The sequence below is a fragment of the Gymnoscopelus microlampas genome (assembly GCF_963454915.1).
Source record: "Gymnoscopelus microlampas genome assembly, chromosome: 14".
Lineage (NCBI taxonomy): Eukaryota > Metazoa > Chordata > Actinopteri > Myctophiformes > Myctophidae > Gymnoscopelus > Gymnoscopelus microlampas.
In genome coordinates, this window is record NC_139951.1 from 18,122,918 (window position 1) to 18,142,539 (window position 19,622).

The 19,622-nt window shown below is 42.9% G+C and overlaps 1 protein-coding gene across 3 annotated transcripts; it reads right to left on the minus strand.

The window, feature by feature from the left end:
- Positions 1-384: 384 nt before the first annotated feature.
- Positions 385-17,986, minus strand: LOC311060691 (ataxin-2-like protein). 3 transcript variants are annotated; one of them, XM_084078972.1, is made up of 23 exons: positions 17,155-17,986; positions 15,252-15,291; positions 14,863-14,919; positions 13,843-13,914; positions 13,243-13,402; positions 12,409-12,530; positions 11,677-11,768; positions 10,934-11,185; positions 10,192-10,625; positions 9,818-9,904; positions 9,199-9,312; positions 8,414-8,497; positions 8,182-8,243; positions 7,276-7,610; positions 7,112-7,181; positions 6,773-6,907; positions 6,294-6,354; positions 5,371-5,552; positions 3,409-3,553; positions 2,463-2,572; positions 2,071-2,250; positions 1,767-1,941; positions 385-1,170 (listed from the first exon to the last, which is right to left on the minus strand). In XM_084078972.1, exons 1-23 carry the CDS (start codon positions 17,298-17,300, stop codon positions 1,121-1,123), a joined length of 3,165 nt encoding a protein of 1,054 aa, XP_083935098.1. In that variant the 5' UTR covers positions 17,301-17,986; the 3' UTR covers positions 385-1,120. The 3 variants fall into 3 exon arrangements, with proteins under 3 accessions (XP_083935098.1, XP_083935097.1, XP_083935099.1); XM_084078971.1 differs by having other exon boundaries at positions 9,794-9,904; XM_084078973.1 differs by lacking the exon at positions 14,863-14,919 and having other exon boundaries at positions 9,794-9,904.
- Positions 17,987-19,622: the final 1,636 nt, after the last annotated feature.

A 19,622-nucleotide genomic window follows, 5' to 3' on the forward strand; every position in this document is an offset into this window, starting at 1 on the left:
ATGTCTGTTGTAGATGTTAATTCCCACATCCTAATCTTAACGCTGCAAGCCATTTGTTTCTGTGAACGAAACGTTATTTTAACCAATCTGTATGGCAGAGTATGTTAATGCAGCATAACTGCAGTGGTTGGAGGCGGTCTCCCTGCTATTCTATTGAGAAATGTAGTGTGGTCAGGTAGGACAACTACTGGTTGATAGAGGTATTGCATGAAGCACACATCGTTTAAACTCTCCCACCCAAACAGGCTTTCCTTCTTAACTCAATCTTATTAATTTTGCCGTTGTGCGAGAGACTCAGGGGACACTAATCTTACAGATTGCCGATCTAACAATCCTGGGTAAAGTAAATTCAATGTTTGTAATGAAACAAAACAAAAGTTATGTAGTTAAGTTGAAAACTTTATTTTTTGGTCATTGTTGTTTTAATATTTTTTTTGTATTTTCCATTTTTATTATTTATTATTCCCCTATGGGAGAGAAGAAAAGGTCAAAAGGGAGGGGTTTCACTACTGGATCAAGAGTTAAAAAACAAAACAAAAAACAATCAAATGTTTTGCTAAAAAAACCACCTCTCCTCTCCGATTCCCTCCTTTCATGCCATCGTTCGTTTTAATCCGCGACACATAGTGTCATAAATCCCATGAAAGGTTGCATCTTTCGTCTCAAAACGCAACATTGGAAGATAAAAGTTGTCTTTGCTCCGTTTATCGTCAGAGATTTGTTTTTGTTGAGATGTAATCCTCTCTCTCTCTCCGCGTGTGGTCCACCCAGCATGATGCCTCACGTCTCTTTGAGAGGAAGGAGTTGAAGTGGAGAGTGGATGGTTGAACTGGGCTTGGATGCTGCTTCTATCCGCCACCTCCGTCGAAATTCATCCTCCCAGCCCTCCTCGTTTTTTTGGGAAGGGAGGAGGGCTGAGAAAGAGGTTGTTGGAACAGCAAGAGGAATAAGGTGCTTTGTGACTTATGGTCCTCTCCTCTCCCCTGGGCTGTTGTGTCCCGTCAGTCCCAGTTCATGTGGCTCACGTTCACAGTCCAGTTGTCACATCCAGGAGGCGAAGGAGGGTGTCAGGGTTTGTTCAAAAGGAGCATGATGGGATGGGCCCGGGGACAGAGGGTCTTCAGTTTCCAGGTGGATGGAAGGGTGAGGGGTGCGTCTGTACCTGCATCGCTGTGGGAGGTAGAAAGAAAATAATAGATAGGTTCAGTCAAGGCAGAAGCTCATTCCAACTACAGGAGGAAATACAGAGGGCTGGGTTGTGATATTTGTCTTATCAAAATATACTGGAACCAGACACCAAGTCTCACCCTTTCTTTGTCTATGTTAACAAATAGACAATTGGTTCTTAAAACCTCTGCACAGTGCACCATGAGTCAGATGTTTCAGAAAACAGATAACAGACGAGTGTATACATACTCGTCATACACGTAACGAGGAGTTTTAGCCTCAGTGTAGAGGACTGAAAACTGTTTTGAGGTCCCGTCGAACCCAACACAACCTTATATTGTACAGTTCTACCCAATTTAAACAAATATGCTTGCTTGGGTTTGGTTCACGACCATGTAGACTTGCATGCACACAGAGACCATTTCTCACAGCAGCTTTAAATGGTTTTCTCGACTGTGGTCTACTTCGTAAGAGAGATCAATTTTCTGGCCTTAGCCTGAATCTGCACGCAAGTAAACAGTCTGAACCCGACTCAACAAGCTGACAACACTGTTGCGATGCGGGGTGGCACGCAGCTAGCGGTTGTAAGGCCCCTGTACCTTGTGGATGTCCTATGTAGAAATGTTGGTGTGCTCCTTGCTGCGGACCATGCTGGGGGTGCTGGGGAACTGAGCCAGGGCCTTGCTGGGGCGGGCCTGGCTGCAACATGACTAGCTGATGGTGAGTTTGATTCCCCGAGTGGTGGGGGCCCGACATGGCTCCCTGGACATGAGCCTGCGGAGTAGAGGAAGGGGGGGGGGAGCCATTCATTCATTAATTCAGTTAAATGGCTCTATGACAATCCATCAAATATCATGCTTGGAACACAGCATCATTAATGTGATCAACATGCCAAAGCTATACCTGCGCTATCTGTCCCAGGTTGTACGTGTGTGGGATCCCTTGGTGGCCATGGATGCTGTATCCCTGGATGGGGTAGGAGCCCTGGGGAGACGTGTGACCCGGCGGCATGTTGGGAGGGGTTGGGGCCGAAAGAGGGCCTGAGTGGTACAAGGACTGGGGCTGGGGTCCCGACTGGGCGTTCTACATGGGAAACATAAGCATTACGTCGTCACATGAAAGGAAAAAAGGAAAAACAAATGGCATTGATTTAATTGATTACAAAAAACATTTTAATAAAATAATCGATTTCCAAATACATTTAGCAATTTGCTATCGATAGAATAATTGCTAAAATAGATAATCAATAGTTTATCACACAACAGCATTAATGTAATAGAAAGCAGTGTTTTCACCTGTCCAGGGCTAGGGGCAGCATGTTGCGGTGGGGGCTGGTTGCCTGTGGGGGTGCTGGAGGGCTGAGGTTGATGCACTGCACCAGAGTGGTGGGAGAAGGACTGGGGGGCTGCAGGGAGAGAAGAGATTAAAAACGCTGTCATTCCAACCAATGGGTTATTTCATTAGCTGGAGGCTATCCCATCTATTCTATGGGTGTCTCCACCGCCAAACAACACAGTGCTTTCACAGGAATAGTCTGCAGTCAGCAGTTCAGAAAAAACATTTGATGCAAGCATTTATTTTTTTCTTAATTAAATATGAATAAGAGAGCAGTGATGCGATTACCATGCAGCTAACTTTTCAAATACTAGGGTTGGGATCTGGAACCGGAGGAACCAGATCCAACATTGAGGAACTGGATCCATCATATTTGGAACCGTTTTCGGAACAGGTTTATCACACCGTCTGAGCTGGTATGTGGACTTCACATCTGCTATACAATACTGCTGGTTCTCAAGGACCACCATGGACCCTTACATGTCCATTTGGTTCCATTTGTTGAGTTACAGACCTGTAAGGGTCCATTTGGAACCACCTAGCGATCGTTAAAGGAACCGTTAAGGAAATCGACCGTTAAGAAAGAATCGTTAAAATTCTTAAGAATCCCAACCCTATCCAAAACCAATACCCCCCCAGATTTACTTTAGGTAGCTAACATACTGTACTTTGTCTATAGTTAACACGAATCCTACTATTTCTATTGTGGAGGCCATGCGAAAATCTGACTTCATGGTGGTCTTCCAGCATGAGCTCTCAACACACAGAGAGCATCAGGATGTGTTATGTCAGAATAGAATGATTGGTTTCAGGTTTAAATACTGTCAAGTTCGAAAAGTCACAAGCCATTGCCATTTTAATGCATTGTACATAAATAATCTCATTCATTATCAACGTACTACCAACCTCCATAGATGCCCTGTTGTTGGGCCTGCTGTCCGTCTCCCTGCCCTTGGAACTGAGGGCCTCCAGGGGGCGCCAGTGCCTGAGGGTGGGGACCACCTCCCTGCCCAATCATCCTGGCTCCACCCTGCAGCATGGAGTACATGGGCTGGAGAGGAGAAGAGAGGACAGAGCGTGTGACAGGGATGGATGAGAGAGAGAGAAGGTGTGTTTGAGCATGAGAGAGCTTGAGAGAGAAAGAAAACAAGTCATTCTCATTTGTAAATCACTTCAAGTTTTGACCTAAATGCTGGGGGGGGGGCGACATTAGAGGCTGTGAACAACAGTGATTGCTCTCTCTCTGCCTCACACTGGCACTCCATGGAACAAGCAGCTCTTGAAATTCTAAAACCACCCTCTCCCCCTGTTTATAGCTTCTTCAAAAACCCTTCCAAGCTGACCTTTAGTTCTTTAAAAACACTTCTAATCTGACCTTTAGTTCCGACCTTTTCTAATTCCCCCCCTCTGGAAATAACAGAGCCATACGCCAATAATTATGCATTATTAATATGTAAGAGTAAAGTACAACCATCAGAATAAGATATGGCGGGTTAAGTGGTCTCCCATTTAAAAAAAACTTTAGTACTTCACCCCAAAAAATGACTTTTTCCCTATAATTCACTGTGATGTCTTGAACACAAGGAGAATTTGTTTGTATAACATTCCTACGGTTAAAAATAAAATACTTGATGAGGCCAACATTAACAACAGCAAAACTATATATATTTTTTTTTTAAATAAAAAACACAACAACACTCAGTGTAGTCCAAAGTCTCTTGTAAATAATTGTATTGTGTCCCAATCATGAATACAGCAAAATGTTTAACTACTTTTGGTTCAAACCATGACATGCATGAGCGGGCGTGGGCTTGCGCGTGGGCTTCAATGTTAGTTCAGTTGAACACACATGCCCACGCCGAGGTGTGTGCAGCACTCGTACATGAGACGATTTAGGCTGGAAGTAGTTTCAAAAGTACATTTTATCTTCTTGCTGCTATGTTTCCGATCGGGCCATATTACGATTACGAACATAAGAGACTTTGGACTACATAGTGTGCGCTGTTTTGAAGCCAGCCAAGTAAGGGGCGGCCATAGCTGAGTGGTTAGTGAGCCCGCCTAGGGAGCCAGAGACCCTGGTTGCCCCAGGTTCGATTCCAGGCCAGGCCAGCATATGTGTCGATGAAATGAAATTTGTCCCTGAGCAAGACTCTTAACCCCTAATTGCTCACAGGTTCTCATTGGAAACAAGACCGCAAGGACTTTCATGAATGACCTGTTAAAAGGAATTATCCTTATCCTTATCTTGGCCTCCATTTTACTTCAATTCAGGTGTTTTCTTATTTTTGGGATTCTTCATTCACAGTAAAGGAATGTTATAACAACATAAATTGTCCTTGTATTCAAGCCATCGAAGTAAATTATCGTTGAACCTTTCACTCCTTTAAGTCATTACTTTGTGTCAACCTGAGAGTAAACAGTAGCAATGGGACTTTTCTTCTGCTAAGGGAATTCTACGGAGTATATACTGCCACTCATGTATCAGTGAAGGGCAAAGTGTATATCCTCGGGGGTAGGCCTGTCACAATTATTACATTAATCGCAATTATTTTGCATAATCGTCATAATCATTTCCATGTTGAAAAAATGTTGATACATTTTCCAAAAGTAGCAGATCTACAAGCTTGACGCGACAAGTATAAAATTAATAAGTCAGTCATTTCTGCTCTCTGCAATTTTTGCAGCCTAAAATTCAAACAGAAATAAAAAATGTATGCATATGTTCCAAAGTCCAATGCCAAAAACACAATTAAGCCATTAATCGCAATTATTTGGATGTCAATTAAAATGTTGTAATAGTGACAGCTCTACACAGGGGCCCCGGCACATACAGGTACATTGCCCCCCCAAACTCCCGCTTGATCCTACCTGTCCTGGGTAGGGTGACATGGCCTGGATGACCTGCTGCTGACCATACTGCTGTGGGTTGTACTGTAGGTAGGACTGGGGGTACGGTGAGGCCACTAGCGGGGCACCGGCAGCTGACGCCGTAGCCTGCAGCATTTGGGGGGCTGAGGTACCATGATCGGAACGTTGAGCCACCACTGAGCCTGTATGAGACATGAGACTTTAGAAAGAACAGTGTAGGCAAAAATATAGCTGTGTGTATTCCACACACTTATTCCAAGCCGATCACGATATGTAATCGTTTTATATTAGTCAAAATCATCACTGCTAGATTTCAGATGACACCTCTAAGACTGGAAATATACATAGCACTCTAGCACTTTGCCTTTATCATCTTGTTGTAAAAGCACCAAAGCTTTTGTGATAAGAAAGAAGCTTCAACACTGACCCTTTCACGGGGTTCAATTTAAAAGGCCTGTTCAGATCAAAGAATCACCAGATAAAACCGCTTTAGAACATTGTCCAAACATCTCAGGACATTAAACCATGGTGTATTGCAGATGTCAAGTTTTAGATCATTGACTGAGTCAAGAGCAGAACTACAATGTTTTAATCCATCAGGATAGAGTATAGCGTCTACAAGACAAATGGTGGCACATTAGAGTGAGTCTTGTCAACTGTGTTTAAGCTCTGTGGTCTGTTTACGATCACATCTTTTGGTTCTCGCCATTTCAAATCTTTGACCTGAACTCACGTTGGAGATTTGGCAAATACACAATGGTACTTACACAATGGATCAGTCTGACATTGCACAGTAATAACAAACAACCAGGAACAGAACACATGAGAACCGAACAGAGTCCATTTATACAGTTTCATACACGGAATCTGTAGTGATTCAAATTGATGTACAAAATCATAACAGTGTGGTGGACTATGCATACCTTTGGGCCTGGGGTATTTTCCCTGGTTGACTGTAGACATGTACTGATACATCTGAGGAGGCTGGTGAGAAATAGTAGGATTAAGTCAGTGGAAAAATGCCTAGATTGGAATGCATACAGCTAACCCATGCGTGTTCTCTGCAACCCTACAAGTTAACTTGGGGTCGATCTGTATTTTAAATTCTGAAAACTGTGTTGGATAGCGATTTAACACTTGAGGCCAACACTGTTGAGCGACGAAAATAGCCAATCCACCAATGGAACATGTTGTGAACTCTACTTCGCAGGCATTTTTTTCCCCTGCCGCACACCTGGATTTATGTGGGAAACGTACATGTCCATTTCACACTATGTCCAGTTTACACAAATACCTTATTTAATTCTGTGTATATTATGGCCCCAAAACATTTCCTAAAAAAAAACTAATTACATTTAAAGAAGCCATCAGCAGCAAAAATACATATGATATTCCTCTGTACCTGTACAGAATGGATCTGTGAGACATAGGAGAGGTAGGGGGCGTTGTAGAGAGAGGCCTGTCCCCCTGGGTGTTGAAGGACCACTGGGCTGGGAGGCGTGGGCCGAGGTGGGGTGGGGGCTGTGTTGGGTTTTGACTGCACAAACAAACAACACAGATGTAAATACATCACTGAAGTAACCCGCGGTAAATAGTTTCATTTGTAAACAAATATGAGGTGGAATTCTGCATTATAATAGCGGGATTTTCTTCATAGTTATCTTCAAGGACATAATGCCTACCAATACTTAGTTTTTTTTCCTTTCTTCCATGTTTTGGTGTTCTGACCACCATGGCTTACCATAGTCATCTGAGGTTTGATTGGGTTGAACTCTTTAGCGTTGGGATTTAGTGTCGACTTCTTCACTTGTCTGGAAGAAGGCAAAAGAAGACAACAGTCAACCAACAGACAAAACACACAAAAAACAAACCTGTTTATTAGGACAAATAAAATCGACCACTCACTCAGGCATGCCCTCCGGCCGTTCAGCCGATTCGTCGCCTACTGGGGTTCTCGCCGGCTGAGGAGTAGCCGGTGACTGCCTGTCTGAAATGGGTCCCGTGGTGGCGGTCGTTGTAGCGATGGGCGTAGCAGCCCGTTCCTTGGATGCGTCCTCAGCAGTGGCAGGTGACGCCTGGGAGGGGCTGGGTGCAGGGGTCTGGGTTTTAGGCTCCGGGGTCGGGGTCAGGTCTGATGGGGAAGGTTTAGCTGGGTTGGACTGGGAAGCCTCACCGGGGGCAGGGGGTGTCGCCGCTGCCGGGGAGCTTGGGGAACTAGAGCTGCCTCCACTCGGCTGGAGCTGCAAGGCGGCAAAGGGAGGGATAAATGGATGGATGGAGAGGCAGTGATGTCAGGTGGGAGGGACAGAGAAAAACGAGAGATGTGGGATTAGCTGAGCTATGAAAGACCATATTTTACTTGCTTGTACAAAGGGGCACAGGCTAAATGCACACAGAAGCGAGACAAATCTGAATTTTCTAAAGAATAAGTATGTTATCTACGATATACATCACATTTTCTTTTTTGAAAAGCCAACTTTGATTGATGAGCATTAGTAAACAGGCATGCAAACAGCCCCGAGGTGAAAAAGGTGACAACATGTTGTTTTCTTTTGGGTCAGGTGTCACACAATTGCCCTATTTGGGTTCAAAAAGGTGACTGTAGCTGAAAAGTGACACTTTTGCATGTCTGAGTAAAGCACAGAAACCGCGTTACTGAAACTGAGAATCACAGCATTTGGTATTTTAACAAATGTGTTGACTAGCCACAAACTTGGAATTTCTTTCATTGTGAAGTAGTCTAACTCTGGAGAGGACACTGCATGCTGCCCTTCAAGCTGCAACAGAAAAGGCTGACCGCTCAACTCTTACCCTGAACTCCTTGCCAAATTTCCGTAGCTCCTCAATCTGGGACCTCTGTTGAACCGAGGGAGCTATAGCAAGGCAGAAGGGACAAATTATCAAAGAGAAACAAATAAAATGCTATTTTAGGCCTTTTTTAAATACAACAGACGGACACATCATGGGTCATCTCTCCATGCCAAGGAGGAACACATCATTTGAGAAACCCACAAATCTCAAGCAAGTTCATTGCAACACACACCTTTATTATTCTTGCCGTCCTCTGTGCTGCTGGGGCTCTCGGCAGCGGAGCGTTCTTTCGCAGCCGTGCTCAAGATCTCGTTCACTGTGGAAGAGGAGACACGAAGGGGATTAATTAGCTTCCCTCTAAAAATATATCACTTCAGTAGATTCCTGCTTTAACCCATTTAGACCGGGAAAGAATCAGTCTCATTTTTAGATTTCTTTGGCTATTCAAAAATAGCAGATCTACAAGCTCATAACATCTGCCATTTTTCAAAAATCGTGAAAATGTGTGCAAATCTTTGAATATATATATATTTTAAGGCGGACATTTGTAACTTCAAATCTTTGGTTCTGGGGGGGTCCCTGGAACTAAATATTTTGCGATGGGGGTCCGCGGCCGAATACATATTATTTGGGGTGGTCCTGGACATGAAAAAGTTTGAGGGCCACTGATGTAGCAACATCATTTTTCAAAAATACTTTTAGAGATTTAGAAGACATTTTGTAGAATCCCCAGAAGCAAAGATTTGAGTTACAAATGTTCACTTTAAAAAATAAATAATTATATATTCAAAGATTTGCACAAATGTTCAAGATTAAAAAAATAAATAGCAGATCTAAAATCTCAAAATTACACAGATGCTTCCCCGATCTTAATGGTTTAATAACCGTCACATTCTCCCGATACCGGCAAGACTCCTGTGACCGCAGGGGTGCAACCCGCTTCATTAAAGAATAAAAATGGCTTTGACAGGAAGTGGAGCTTAACAAGAGCAGGAGGCGTGAGGTCACTGGCTTTACCGTCTACGGGGAACAGGGGGGCGGGGCCGGAGGTCTTCTGGACAGGCATGGAGACAGACGACGTGTCCAAGTAAGGTGTGTCCTGGGAGGAGCCCGACTTGGGGGAGCGAGCGGCTGGTTAGAGGACAAGATAAAAGTACAGGTCAGTGTCGGATGCAAAAAATAAATAATAATTATTTAGTGCAGGGGTCTTCAACGTTTCCAGGCCAAGGACCCCCTAGCTGAGATGCAGGGACCACCCTCTATATTGTATAAAATTGTATTTCAGATTGAACATTTTTTGTTTACTTGGTCTGCTCTTTTTTCCCCCTTCTACACCTATCCCTCTTTGCCAAAAATAGCAGATCTACAAGCTCACAACGCATCGCGCTGCCAGGCGTTGTGAGCTTGTAGATCTGCTATTATTGGCTAAAGTTCTCCTCAGAAAAGGGATGCTAAGGTTCAAGTGGTTATGGTAATAAATAAAAATAAAAAAGAGTCCTATCACACAAAGATTTGGTGGACCCCCTGTAGTAACTCTGAGGACCCCCTAGGGGTCCCAGACCCCTTGTTGAAGACCCCTGCTTTAGTGTGTTTGTAGAATAAAGTCGCTCACTGAATGTGACAGGGGAGTGTGCACCTGTGGACTGACTGTGTGCATTTGGAGTGCGGATTGTTCTACTCGACTGTGGTGGTCTTTGGGCCTTGGGAGAGGTTCTGGAGGACACTGGGGGGTGACAGAGAAGAGATCGGTTAATTCAAATGCTTGTCATTCTATGTTACGTGAGCAGTTCTCAGTTTCAACTGATTTTTATTCCTCTTTAGCACGACGTCAAGCCTTAGCACAGACGTTACAGCTGTCAAGTCTTATCCTCTGTGCCGACATAACAATCTGAAGGAACTGAGTGCAGACAGCTGCGTTTATTTCAACTTCACATGTATCAGTCGACATGCTGATTACATCGGTCAACACAGCAAAGATAAACATCAAAACCCCACAAACACACCACTCACCTCCATTGACAGGCCTGCCGGCCTCAGACAGCGAGTGAGGGAGCGAGTGTGAGTGGGGGACACTGTGTCCGTGTGGAGGGCTGGCTGGGGAGGGCGCTGCGGAAGCTGAGGTTGCAGACACGGGCCCACCAGGAGAGGCGGGGGTGTAGGGGCTGGCGGCACCGGGGGCCGGGCCGGGGCTGCTGGCGTAGGCCCCGCCGCGACCGGACAAGGGACTGCTCCGCTCTGAGGGCGAGGCGGCCGGCTGCGGGCCGGTGCCGGATGGGAGGGGAGGCCGGGAGGATGATTGAGGATTGGAGCGGTAGCCGCCGCCGCCGCTGAGGCGGTTGTGGGGCGGGGGCCCTCCGGGGCCGCCCCCTGGACCCCTCTCGGCCCGCTCCCGCTCTCTGTTCATCTCTCTCTGGCGCTGGGGTAACGGAATGTACTTGCCCTCCCTGACAAAAAAAAATAAAAAAATCACATTACACCCATGGAACCAACACGGGACATGGAAGTCAAACAGTACCACCAAAGGACCCTACTGTAAATGTGATGGAACAAGCCTCCAGCAAGGATTTAAAGAGGTGATGTTGTCATTACAGGGACTTGTTCTATTACATTTTTTTATAAAACACTTCCCTTATACTCATATCGAAAGAACACGGGTCAGTTCCTATAACACAAATAAATGTTTAATACAGGCTCCTCCTTCCACTGCCAACTAGGAGTTCTATTGGTCAGCCCTCGAACAAGCCCCTCTCACCTATTGCCAGCCCCGGGGCTGTCTCTGCCTCTCTCGCGGTCTCTGTCACGGGGGCTCTCGCGGCCCCTCTCGCGGTCATTGCCCTCGCGCACCACGGCGCTGTACTTGTCTTCCTCGCTCTTGCCCTCTTCATTTTCCAGGTTGACGCGGTGTCGGTACGTGGCGCTCGACTCGATCTCGCTGGCCAGGCGGGCAGCACGTGCCTCCCTCTGCCGGAAGCCCTCGCTGCTCGGTCCTTTCTCTAGTTGTGTACTGTGGAGAGAACGAAGGGAGATTAAAGAGGGAACCAAAACCAAGGGAACAGCTTCTTTCTCTTTCAGTGTGGAATTAAATAGCATAATGAGAATTTCAAAGAAAAGCAGCCCCGGGGGCTTCGCTACAAAGTATTGCAGACTTAATTAGCACTGCAAGAAAATGTCTCGCACTAATGTGACAAGTGCCCTTTTAGTAGAATAATAATAATGGTCACAGCATGAACTATAGAATACAGATTTGTACAGAATACTGCTCATTGCTAATGTTACTAAGATTTTCTATGGCTATACCTGTACATACATTTTTTTTGTGTGTGTCTAAGCTTAATCAACCACTGTAAAAGGTAGCAATTTGGGGCCATTAAGAAATACATTTGACCCTATCCTCTGCTTATTCTTTTACACTTCATTATCTACAGCATTTGGGCTTGTTTTTCATACGGAAAAGCAGGTCATTCTGGAGGACAATGCGTCCACATGAGGACTTACGTGTACATTGAGAGGCTGGAGTCGTATGTTGACGTGACTCCGTATTTCACCTCGTTGTAGCGGAACATCTCGTTGGCATCCCAGCCATTGGACTGAAAGAAAGAAAAGAGAGTCCTGTCATTAAGGTACAGAGTGTAATTGGGCATTAATAACGTTAAATACTTTCAAGGAAACTTGAATAATGAAGCCGATTTCTGAAGTTTTACATGAAAATGCATTCTGATGTCACTTAACAAAAAGGTTTGAATTAGTCTACATCAGTGGTTCTCAACCAGTGGTGCGGGGACCACCAGTGGTCCTTGAGGGGGTTCCAGGTCAGGGGTTCCAGATCATTTAGCTGGTTCCCCAGCTAAATGATGGAGTTGGTAACCAAATGGACCCTTATAGATCTTTTACTCTTGAGTGTAAAATGAAACCAAATGGACCCGTAATGGACCCTTAGGTTTCATTTTACACTCTCAAGAGTTACATTATTGTTAAACATCTGCATTACTTTATTAAATAATTGTTATTTTGTTATCTCTCCTATGTTACCACATCAATACAGCATGGAATTCTTAGAAAATATTCTAAGTTTTGGGTCTGAGAGTCTAAATCTCAAATGCCAAATAAATAATGGGCCTTGATATGAAAAGGGTTGAAACCCACTGGTCTACATGAAGGCGTGTATTAGCATCCAACACACAACAAAAAGGTTTTATACATTTGTCAGGTTTGTTGAAGTCTACTTACAGCATCATTCTCCAGGTCGTAACTCTCTCCATTGCTGTCTCCACCTTCCCATCTCTGCAGCACCTTCTCCTTGTGCTCTCCGTTGACACGAGTTGAGCTGATGGCAGTGTCGGTGAACGTGTCTAAACACAACAGATAAGGCATCACTAAGGCTATGTCTAATCTACTAATAATCATTAAAAAGGAAGTCGAGTCTGCACACTGCAAATACTCAAAAACCTCCGCTGTATTTTATCGCGTCAACGTTTCGATCAATCAGATCTTCATCAGGACATATACGATATGTCCTGATGAAGACCAGATTGATCCTTTTGTGATACTGCTTGCACCTGGGCCACGATGTGCGTACACTACTTTCCTCATAATATAATAACCCCCCAAAATATTTAGTTGTGTATGGAAGCGTGTGTCTCCTCAGAACACTTATTTACGTAACAAGTATACTGTCACTGACACTTTATTTGCTTTAGATGCTCTTTTTTCTCCTTCATTTCATATCAAAGTACAAAATGATTAATTGTTTCAACTGGTCCAATAGTTTTGGAAGTACACCTTATAGAATAAATGTGATTTTAAAACCTGTATTGAATGGGAAAATACAGTTGTTCACTTTCTCTTTTCATTCACTAATCCCAGACCAAAACACATCCCAGACTACAGTGCATGTGAATGCTTGGAATAAGTGACAATTGGCTCTGCCGGCAGAAAGTGTAAATGATAACAGGAAGTGGTAATTGCGCAACAGAAGAAAGTGTCAAATTACGCTTCCAAGTCAATTTGGTCACATTCGTAACCAAATGAACGCCAAGGACTGTACTGTGCATGTGTGTGTACCTCTGGTGGCGAAGTTCAGGTCCACATCTCTGCAGTTCATGATGACTAGGTCTGAGGGGCTGAAGATCATGGTGTCTATGATCTCCTCCCTGCGGGGTGGGACTGTCGACGAGCTCTCCTCCTTGCCGCGCTTGTGGACGGCGTCCACTGCTAGCTCACACTGAGGGCAGAACACAACAGAGGGGGATGTTTTGAAGTGAACATTAATGACAAGGCAATGCTTTTCGTGCACCATGAACACAGGTTACATTCTTTTTGCGTGCACCACTACAGTGATAGAATTACTTTTGGTAAATGACTTTGTAGCATTTTTGTTAAAAGGAGCATACCGGTGATCTGGCATGTTTAGCTCACCAATTGGCGACAAATGGCAATACTCAAGCCACGGTATTTACTGCAATTTTCCAAATCATACAATGGGTAGTTTTATTTTTGAGGAAGCCAGTAGTTTAATGTCAGACAAATTTCACATTAATGACTATTTTTAGAGTTTACTTCCATATTGTACTATGTACAATGTATGGTCAAATCTGTGTAGATGATGACTTTTATTGACGCCGATATGGTCCTTTTAAAATCGAGGAGGTTGCATGTTCTTACCCGAGAGCTGAGAGTCTTAAAGACGCCTTCATACACAGTGCCATTCTTTACTCTTACATCACAGGTGGATCCCTAAGAAACAGCAAGAAACAGAACAGGATTTTTATAAATGAGTTAAGTATAAAAAACAAAACTCTAGTCCAAGTCTAGTTGTAGCTGTTGAGGCAGAAGGTGCAAATCACTCTACATTACACTACATATAACGCGACACTTCCACTACCAGATTTTCCCAGACTGGGTCATGATGACATTTTAACTGACTACCGTGTGATCAGAAGCCATCTGCTTATATTCTAGGCCTAGGGCCATCAACAGGCCTGACATTACAGATCGAGATGGAGATGGGATGTTTAGGAATGAACTTGCTGCATCCTTAACCCATTAAGACCGATAGCGCATCCGTGTCATTTTAAGATTTCTTTGGCTATTCAAAAATAGCAGATCTGCCATTTATTTATTTTTAATCGTGAAAATGTGTGCAAATCTTTCAATATGTATTTTTAAAAGCAAACATTTTTAACTCAAATCTCTGCTTCTGGGGGGTCCCTGAAACAAAAATGTCAGTGGTTCTAAAACTTTTTCATGTCAAGGACCCCTAAAATTATATGTATTTGGCTGCGGACCCCCATCTAAAAAAAATGTTCCAGGGACCCCCAGAAGCAAAGATTTGAGTTACAAATGCTCGCTTTTAAGAAATATATATTCAAATATTTGCCCAAATGTTCATGATTTAAAAAAGAAAGCAGATCTACAGGCTCATAGCGCGGCACTTGGTGCTGTGCTATGAGCTTGTATAGCTGCTATTTTTGAATAGCCAACGTATAAAATAATGGTTAAAGTGGTTGCTTTCCCGGTCTTAATGGGTTAAGTAATATGGCCCTAGTGTATGGACAGGTCAGGGTGACGTTATGCTCCATTGGATCTCTGGGGGGATAAACAGCATTGACTCATCAAGCTGCTTTGCAGCATTAACTCATCAAGCTACCTGAATGACATTGATAACATGGTCACGTGACTCACCACCACAGCTGTAAGGAAATGAAGCATTCTGGCATTGTTGTACACGCCCTCAAATGCCTACAGATGGAAGAGCAACGTCATTCAGCATAGAAATACAAATCATCAACAATGATGAAGAGCAGCACAAAACCACCCGACACTGCCTGAATCTTCTTGTAAAGATTATCATAAAACATAAAACAAAGTGCCTATTAAGCTAAATCAAATTCAAAACAAACACTGTATGTTGGTGTGTTGTACAGCTTCACTTAGGCTTGATTTATACTTAGTTGTGCGTGGGTGTCGCACATAGAAAATAGCAGATCTACAAGCTCACGTGTCGACGCTGCTGCAGCGCATTGTGAACTTGTAGATTGTCTATTTCCGGTGCATTAGAGTGTGATACTCACAGCGGACGACTGGAAAGGCGGCTTCACAGATGTTCGATTCCTGAGAGACAGAGAAGAAAAAAGAGACATCAATGTTAGAACGCAGTGTGTTTGCCTCAAAACTGGCAGAGAGCAACTTGTTATTCATTCTTTCTTGCTACAGTACTGTAGTATCAGTGTCATTCCACACTTCCACCTTATGTGTAACTTGTTTGGTGGCTTGTTCACATAATCCTGACTGGTTGGTCTGTCATTTCTGTTGCACTTTCAGTTTATTTTAGAGTGAGTTTACACTGACTTATCTACCGAGCAATCAGCCTGTAAAACTATAAAACTATGCATCCAAGAGTGGACCAGGTATCAATTTCCCTACAAGCACTTGAATAAGTCATATTGACAAAAGGATCCCTAAACAATGTTAGAAAATAACTGGGCTCTTTGTACAAAATAAATACATTTAAATAAACCCTGCTACCAGGTTTTACAACTCCCCACCTTCAATCTCTAGTGCAGTCTTTTGATTTGGGTAAAAAGAAATACAAATTAACAGTGACACAATATAACTTAAACCCAGGATATACACATAAAAGCGTAATAATAGTTTTCAATGTGGTACTACTGCAACAGAAAATAAAAATGTCCAATAAATGACATGGCAACAATACATTCATTATTTGGTGAACCTCAACAAATCAAATTACTTACTACAGTAGTTGCATCCCTTCATTGTTGCAAAACAATGACAGGGGATGCAGTGTGTTGATGAATGGTGATTTAATCAATAATTAATGTGCACGATAGATTAAGTGTTTTTGTCCCAGAGACAACCGATGCAAATTAGCTGCTAGCTAGTTGAACTGTCTCTGCGATTATAAACAATATTTTGTTTCATATTTGAACCCCCCCCCCCACCCTGACAAGCACTTGGAATGTAGGAGTTATGGCATTACATTTTCGGTTCCACAGATACATAGTGAAAATATCATATCTGCTATTTTCACAAGTTTTGCCTCCTCCTTATATCATTTGACAATTTGGCCAATGTTTGACCAGTTTTTATAGTATAGTTTGTTGATCACTTTTGATGCAGTAATAGTCTTTTTCTTTTCGAATCGAGGTATTAAAAAGGTCTTAAAAATCCTTAAATTGTCACTTCACTGTCATCTGGGGACAGCAGTGGCGCTTCCGACCCACTAGATTAGGCGCTCCATGTCGCTTTCACTTGCTTCCCTCTGGAGTCGCATTTTTATGTTTTATGTCCCCCATTTGTCAATAATGCGGTCAGTTTGGACTCGGGATCTTTTGATTGGTTTAAACATACTGTCCATCTCACATGAACCCATTTGATTGGTCTAAATACACTGTCCATCTCACATAAACCCATTTCATAGGACCACGGCACAAGTCGGCTCTGTGGCCAGCGTTGCCATGTCCGCTTATTGTAAGCGACTTTGGCTCTTTTTCTGTAAAGTTGCTTGTTAATATTCGTAGTTTTGGGGCTCGTTTCTAAAGTGCAGCTGCTTATTTTGGGGTTGTTTAAAACAGTGATTTTCATGTCAAAGACCCTCCAATTAATATGCATTTGTCTGCGCACCCCCATCTGCAAATACTTTATGCCAAGGACCCCCACACAACATTTGTGTCGCTGAAATATAAAAAAAAAACTATTGCACTTTTGTGCGCGAAGCCTTGTGAGCCTGTAGATCGACTATTTTCAAATAGCCGACGTATATAGAGGTTTAAAGTGCTCATGTGTTAGTCGCTTCTTTGGGGCTTGTTTTCATACACCTGGTTACTTATTTTACAAAATCTGGCAACACTGTCTCTGGTGACGCGCCCACTTCTTTACGCTTAACCGGTAGGCCTCGACCTAAACGGGGGACATCCCCGGCCTTTCCTGAGCACGCTATCCCGGCCTACTCACCTCCCAACCGGGGTTCTGTTGTTGTTGTTCCCGCTGTTGGCCGCGGAGGAGGAGGACACAGTAGTTGCATCCCTGGGGCCCGACGGGGTCCCGTTAGAGGACGCTTTCCGCCCGCCGCCGGAGCCGGGCTGTTGTTGCTTCAACATGGCCTTCCTTTCCACGACACTTCGTTTTAGCTGCTTTATATCAACACTGATAATAAATCAATTCAGATTTTTTGGATCTTTTTTTTTTGTTGGATCTCTTTTAAAAAGAGATCACTATTTCAGCCCTGGGACGTACGATCCCGTTGGAAAGCCCTCTAATCTATCTGTATTATCGATCTATCACACCCGGCTATTATCGTGGCTAATCTGGCTATAGCTAAATAGCCGTCGGTTGTGGGCCTTCCCTTGTAGAGCGAGCTGAAACACGCGAAAATGCGGCGGCCCGCTCGATCAGTCACGTCCCGTTTCAAGCCAAACCACAGAAAATGGCCGATCCGATCCACTAAGCACGCAAATAACAGCGATTTACGTGAAAAAGCGAGCTGTTTTAGAGCGATTAGCAGGGCTTTGGCTACTAGTGTTAGCTTTAAGGTCCCGGATCGTCCTATTATACTGTCCAGGTAGACTTGATCTTCTTTCTTTCCCTTTTTAGCGTTCACTTCTCCTCCTCCAGCCCGTTGGATCACAAAGAAAACCACGTCTTTTTAGTGGGATTTCTTTGATCGGTTGCCTGTTGTTGGAGTTTCTATAATGTGATGGCTTCGTGTTGTTTTAAAAACCTGCACTACCTCACGGTAGATGAGGTTCACACTCGCTCCGCGCGCGGGGTTAGAGTGAGTGAGTGGGAAACCGGTTGTTACGTTGCGTTTTTTTATGCCGAAATCGGTGACCTATCAAAACTAGTCGGGGACCCCACTCTACACTAGTATCGATGAGGATGGAGTGAGAGACCCCAGTTGAGACGAAATGATTACCTCATCTCAACTTCAAATTAAACGTTGTATTGGGTGATTTTATTTGTTTTTATAAGAGGGTAAAAAAAACGAAGAAAAAAAAACAGTGGTGGTAAACTAAAAGTATTCACATTATTTAATTAAGTAAAAGTATAAATAATGCAATGTAGAAATACTCTCTGTTTAAGTAAAAATCTGGAATTCAAAAATCAAAATATACTTAAAGTATCAACAGTACAGTAGAAAGTACTCACTTCATTATGCAAAAGGTCCCATTTCCCATCTAATAATATAATGTACAAATAAATGTAGTGGAGTAAAAGCACAATATTTGCCTTTGAGCTGTAGTGGAGTAGAAGTAAAAGTACAGAAAATTGGAAATACTCCAGTAAAGTAAAACAAATACCTCAATTGTATTTAAGTAGTACTTGAGTAAATGTACTTAGTTACTTTAAACCATTGGGAATGAGGATGGAGTGAGACCCCAGTTTGAGACGATATTGTCACATCACAAGCGTGATGAGTGGGTGATTTTATTTATTTTTTTATAAGAGGGTAGATAATAGAGGAAACGAACAAAAAAAAAACAAGGAAATTCCCTTGTTTCTCTCTCTATTCCTTGTTTAGAGAAACATTTTTACCACTATTTTTCATACTCTGTACATAGTGTGTTTTATATTTGTGATGATATTGTATTTTGGTGTTTATTTTGTATGCTATGTTGATGTAATTGAAGGACCTCAATGGAAACAAGTCCACTGGACTTTTGTTGTGTGATCCTTTTAGACTAAAGTGTATTACTTACTGTGCTGTTTGCATTTCTGTTCAATACAATATTCAATCACTGAGCAAATATAGGCAAGAAAGGCACAACTAATGCAGGTCAGGAATGCTTCGTGTGCAAGTAGAGAGAGACATTTGCAGCAGATATATAGCATCAACAGTCTATATTGTGCAGGTGAGCGACATCATCACAGCAGCAGAGCAGATATCAAACAGTGGAGTGTAATCATAGTATTGCTAGTATTTCACATTACTATTACACGAATGTGATAGGATGGCAGGTGAGCTGGACATATTTGGTGGTTGTTTATGTGTATTAGTTTTCATTCAGGTCATAATAGACTATTTTTCTTTTTTCTTTATTTTCAGTGGTGGAAAAAGTACTCACATTTTTAGAAATCAAGCGAGGCAGTATAGAAATACTCTGTTTACAAGTAAAAGTCAGAAATTCTTAATCAATCAAAATGTACTTTAAGTAACAAAATAAAAGTACTGATTATGCAGAATGTCCCATTTCAAGTTTTCAAATGTATAAACATCTTCGATGCATTGTGAGCTTGTAGATCCTCTATTTTCAAATGGCCAAAATGTATGATTAAAGTGCATGGTTGATGTATGTTTTGTCATAATAATCAAGATCTACAAAGTAACTAGGCTATAACTAAAGTTTTCAAATAATTGTTGTGGAGTAAAAGTACAATATTTGTATCCAAGATGTAGTGGAGTCGAAGTAAAAGTGAGTGTA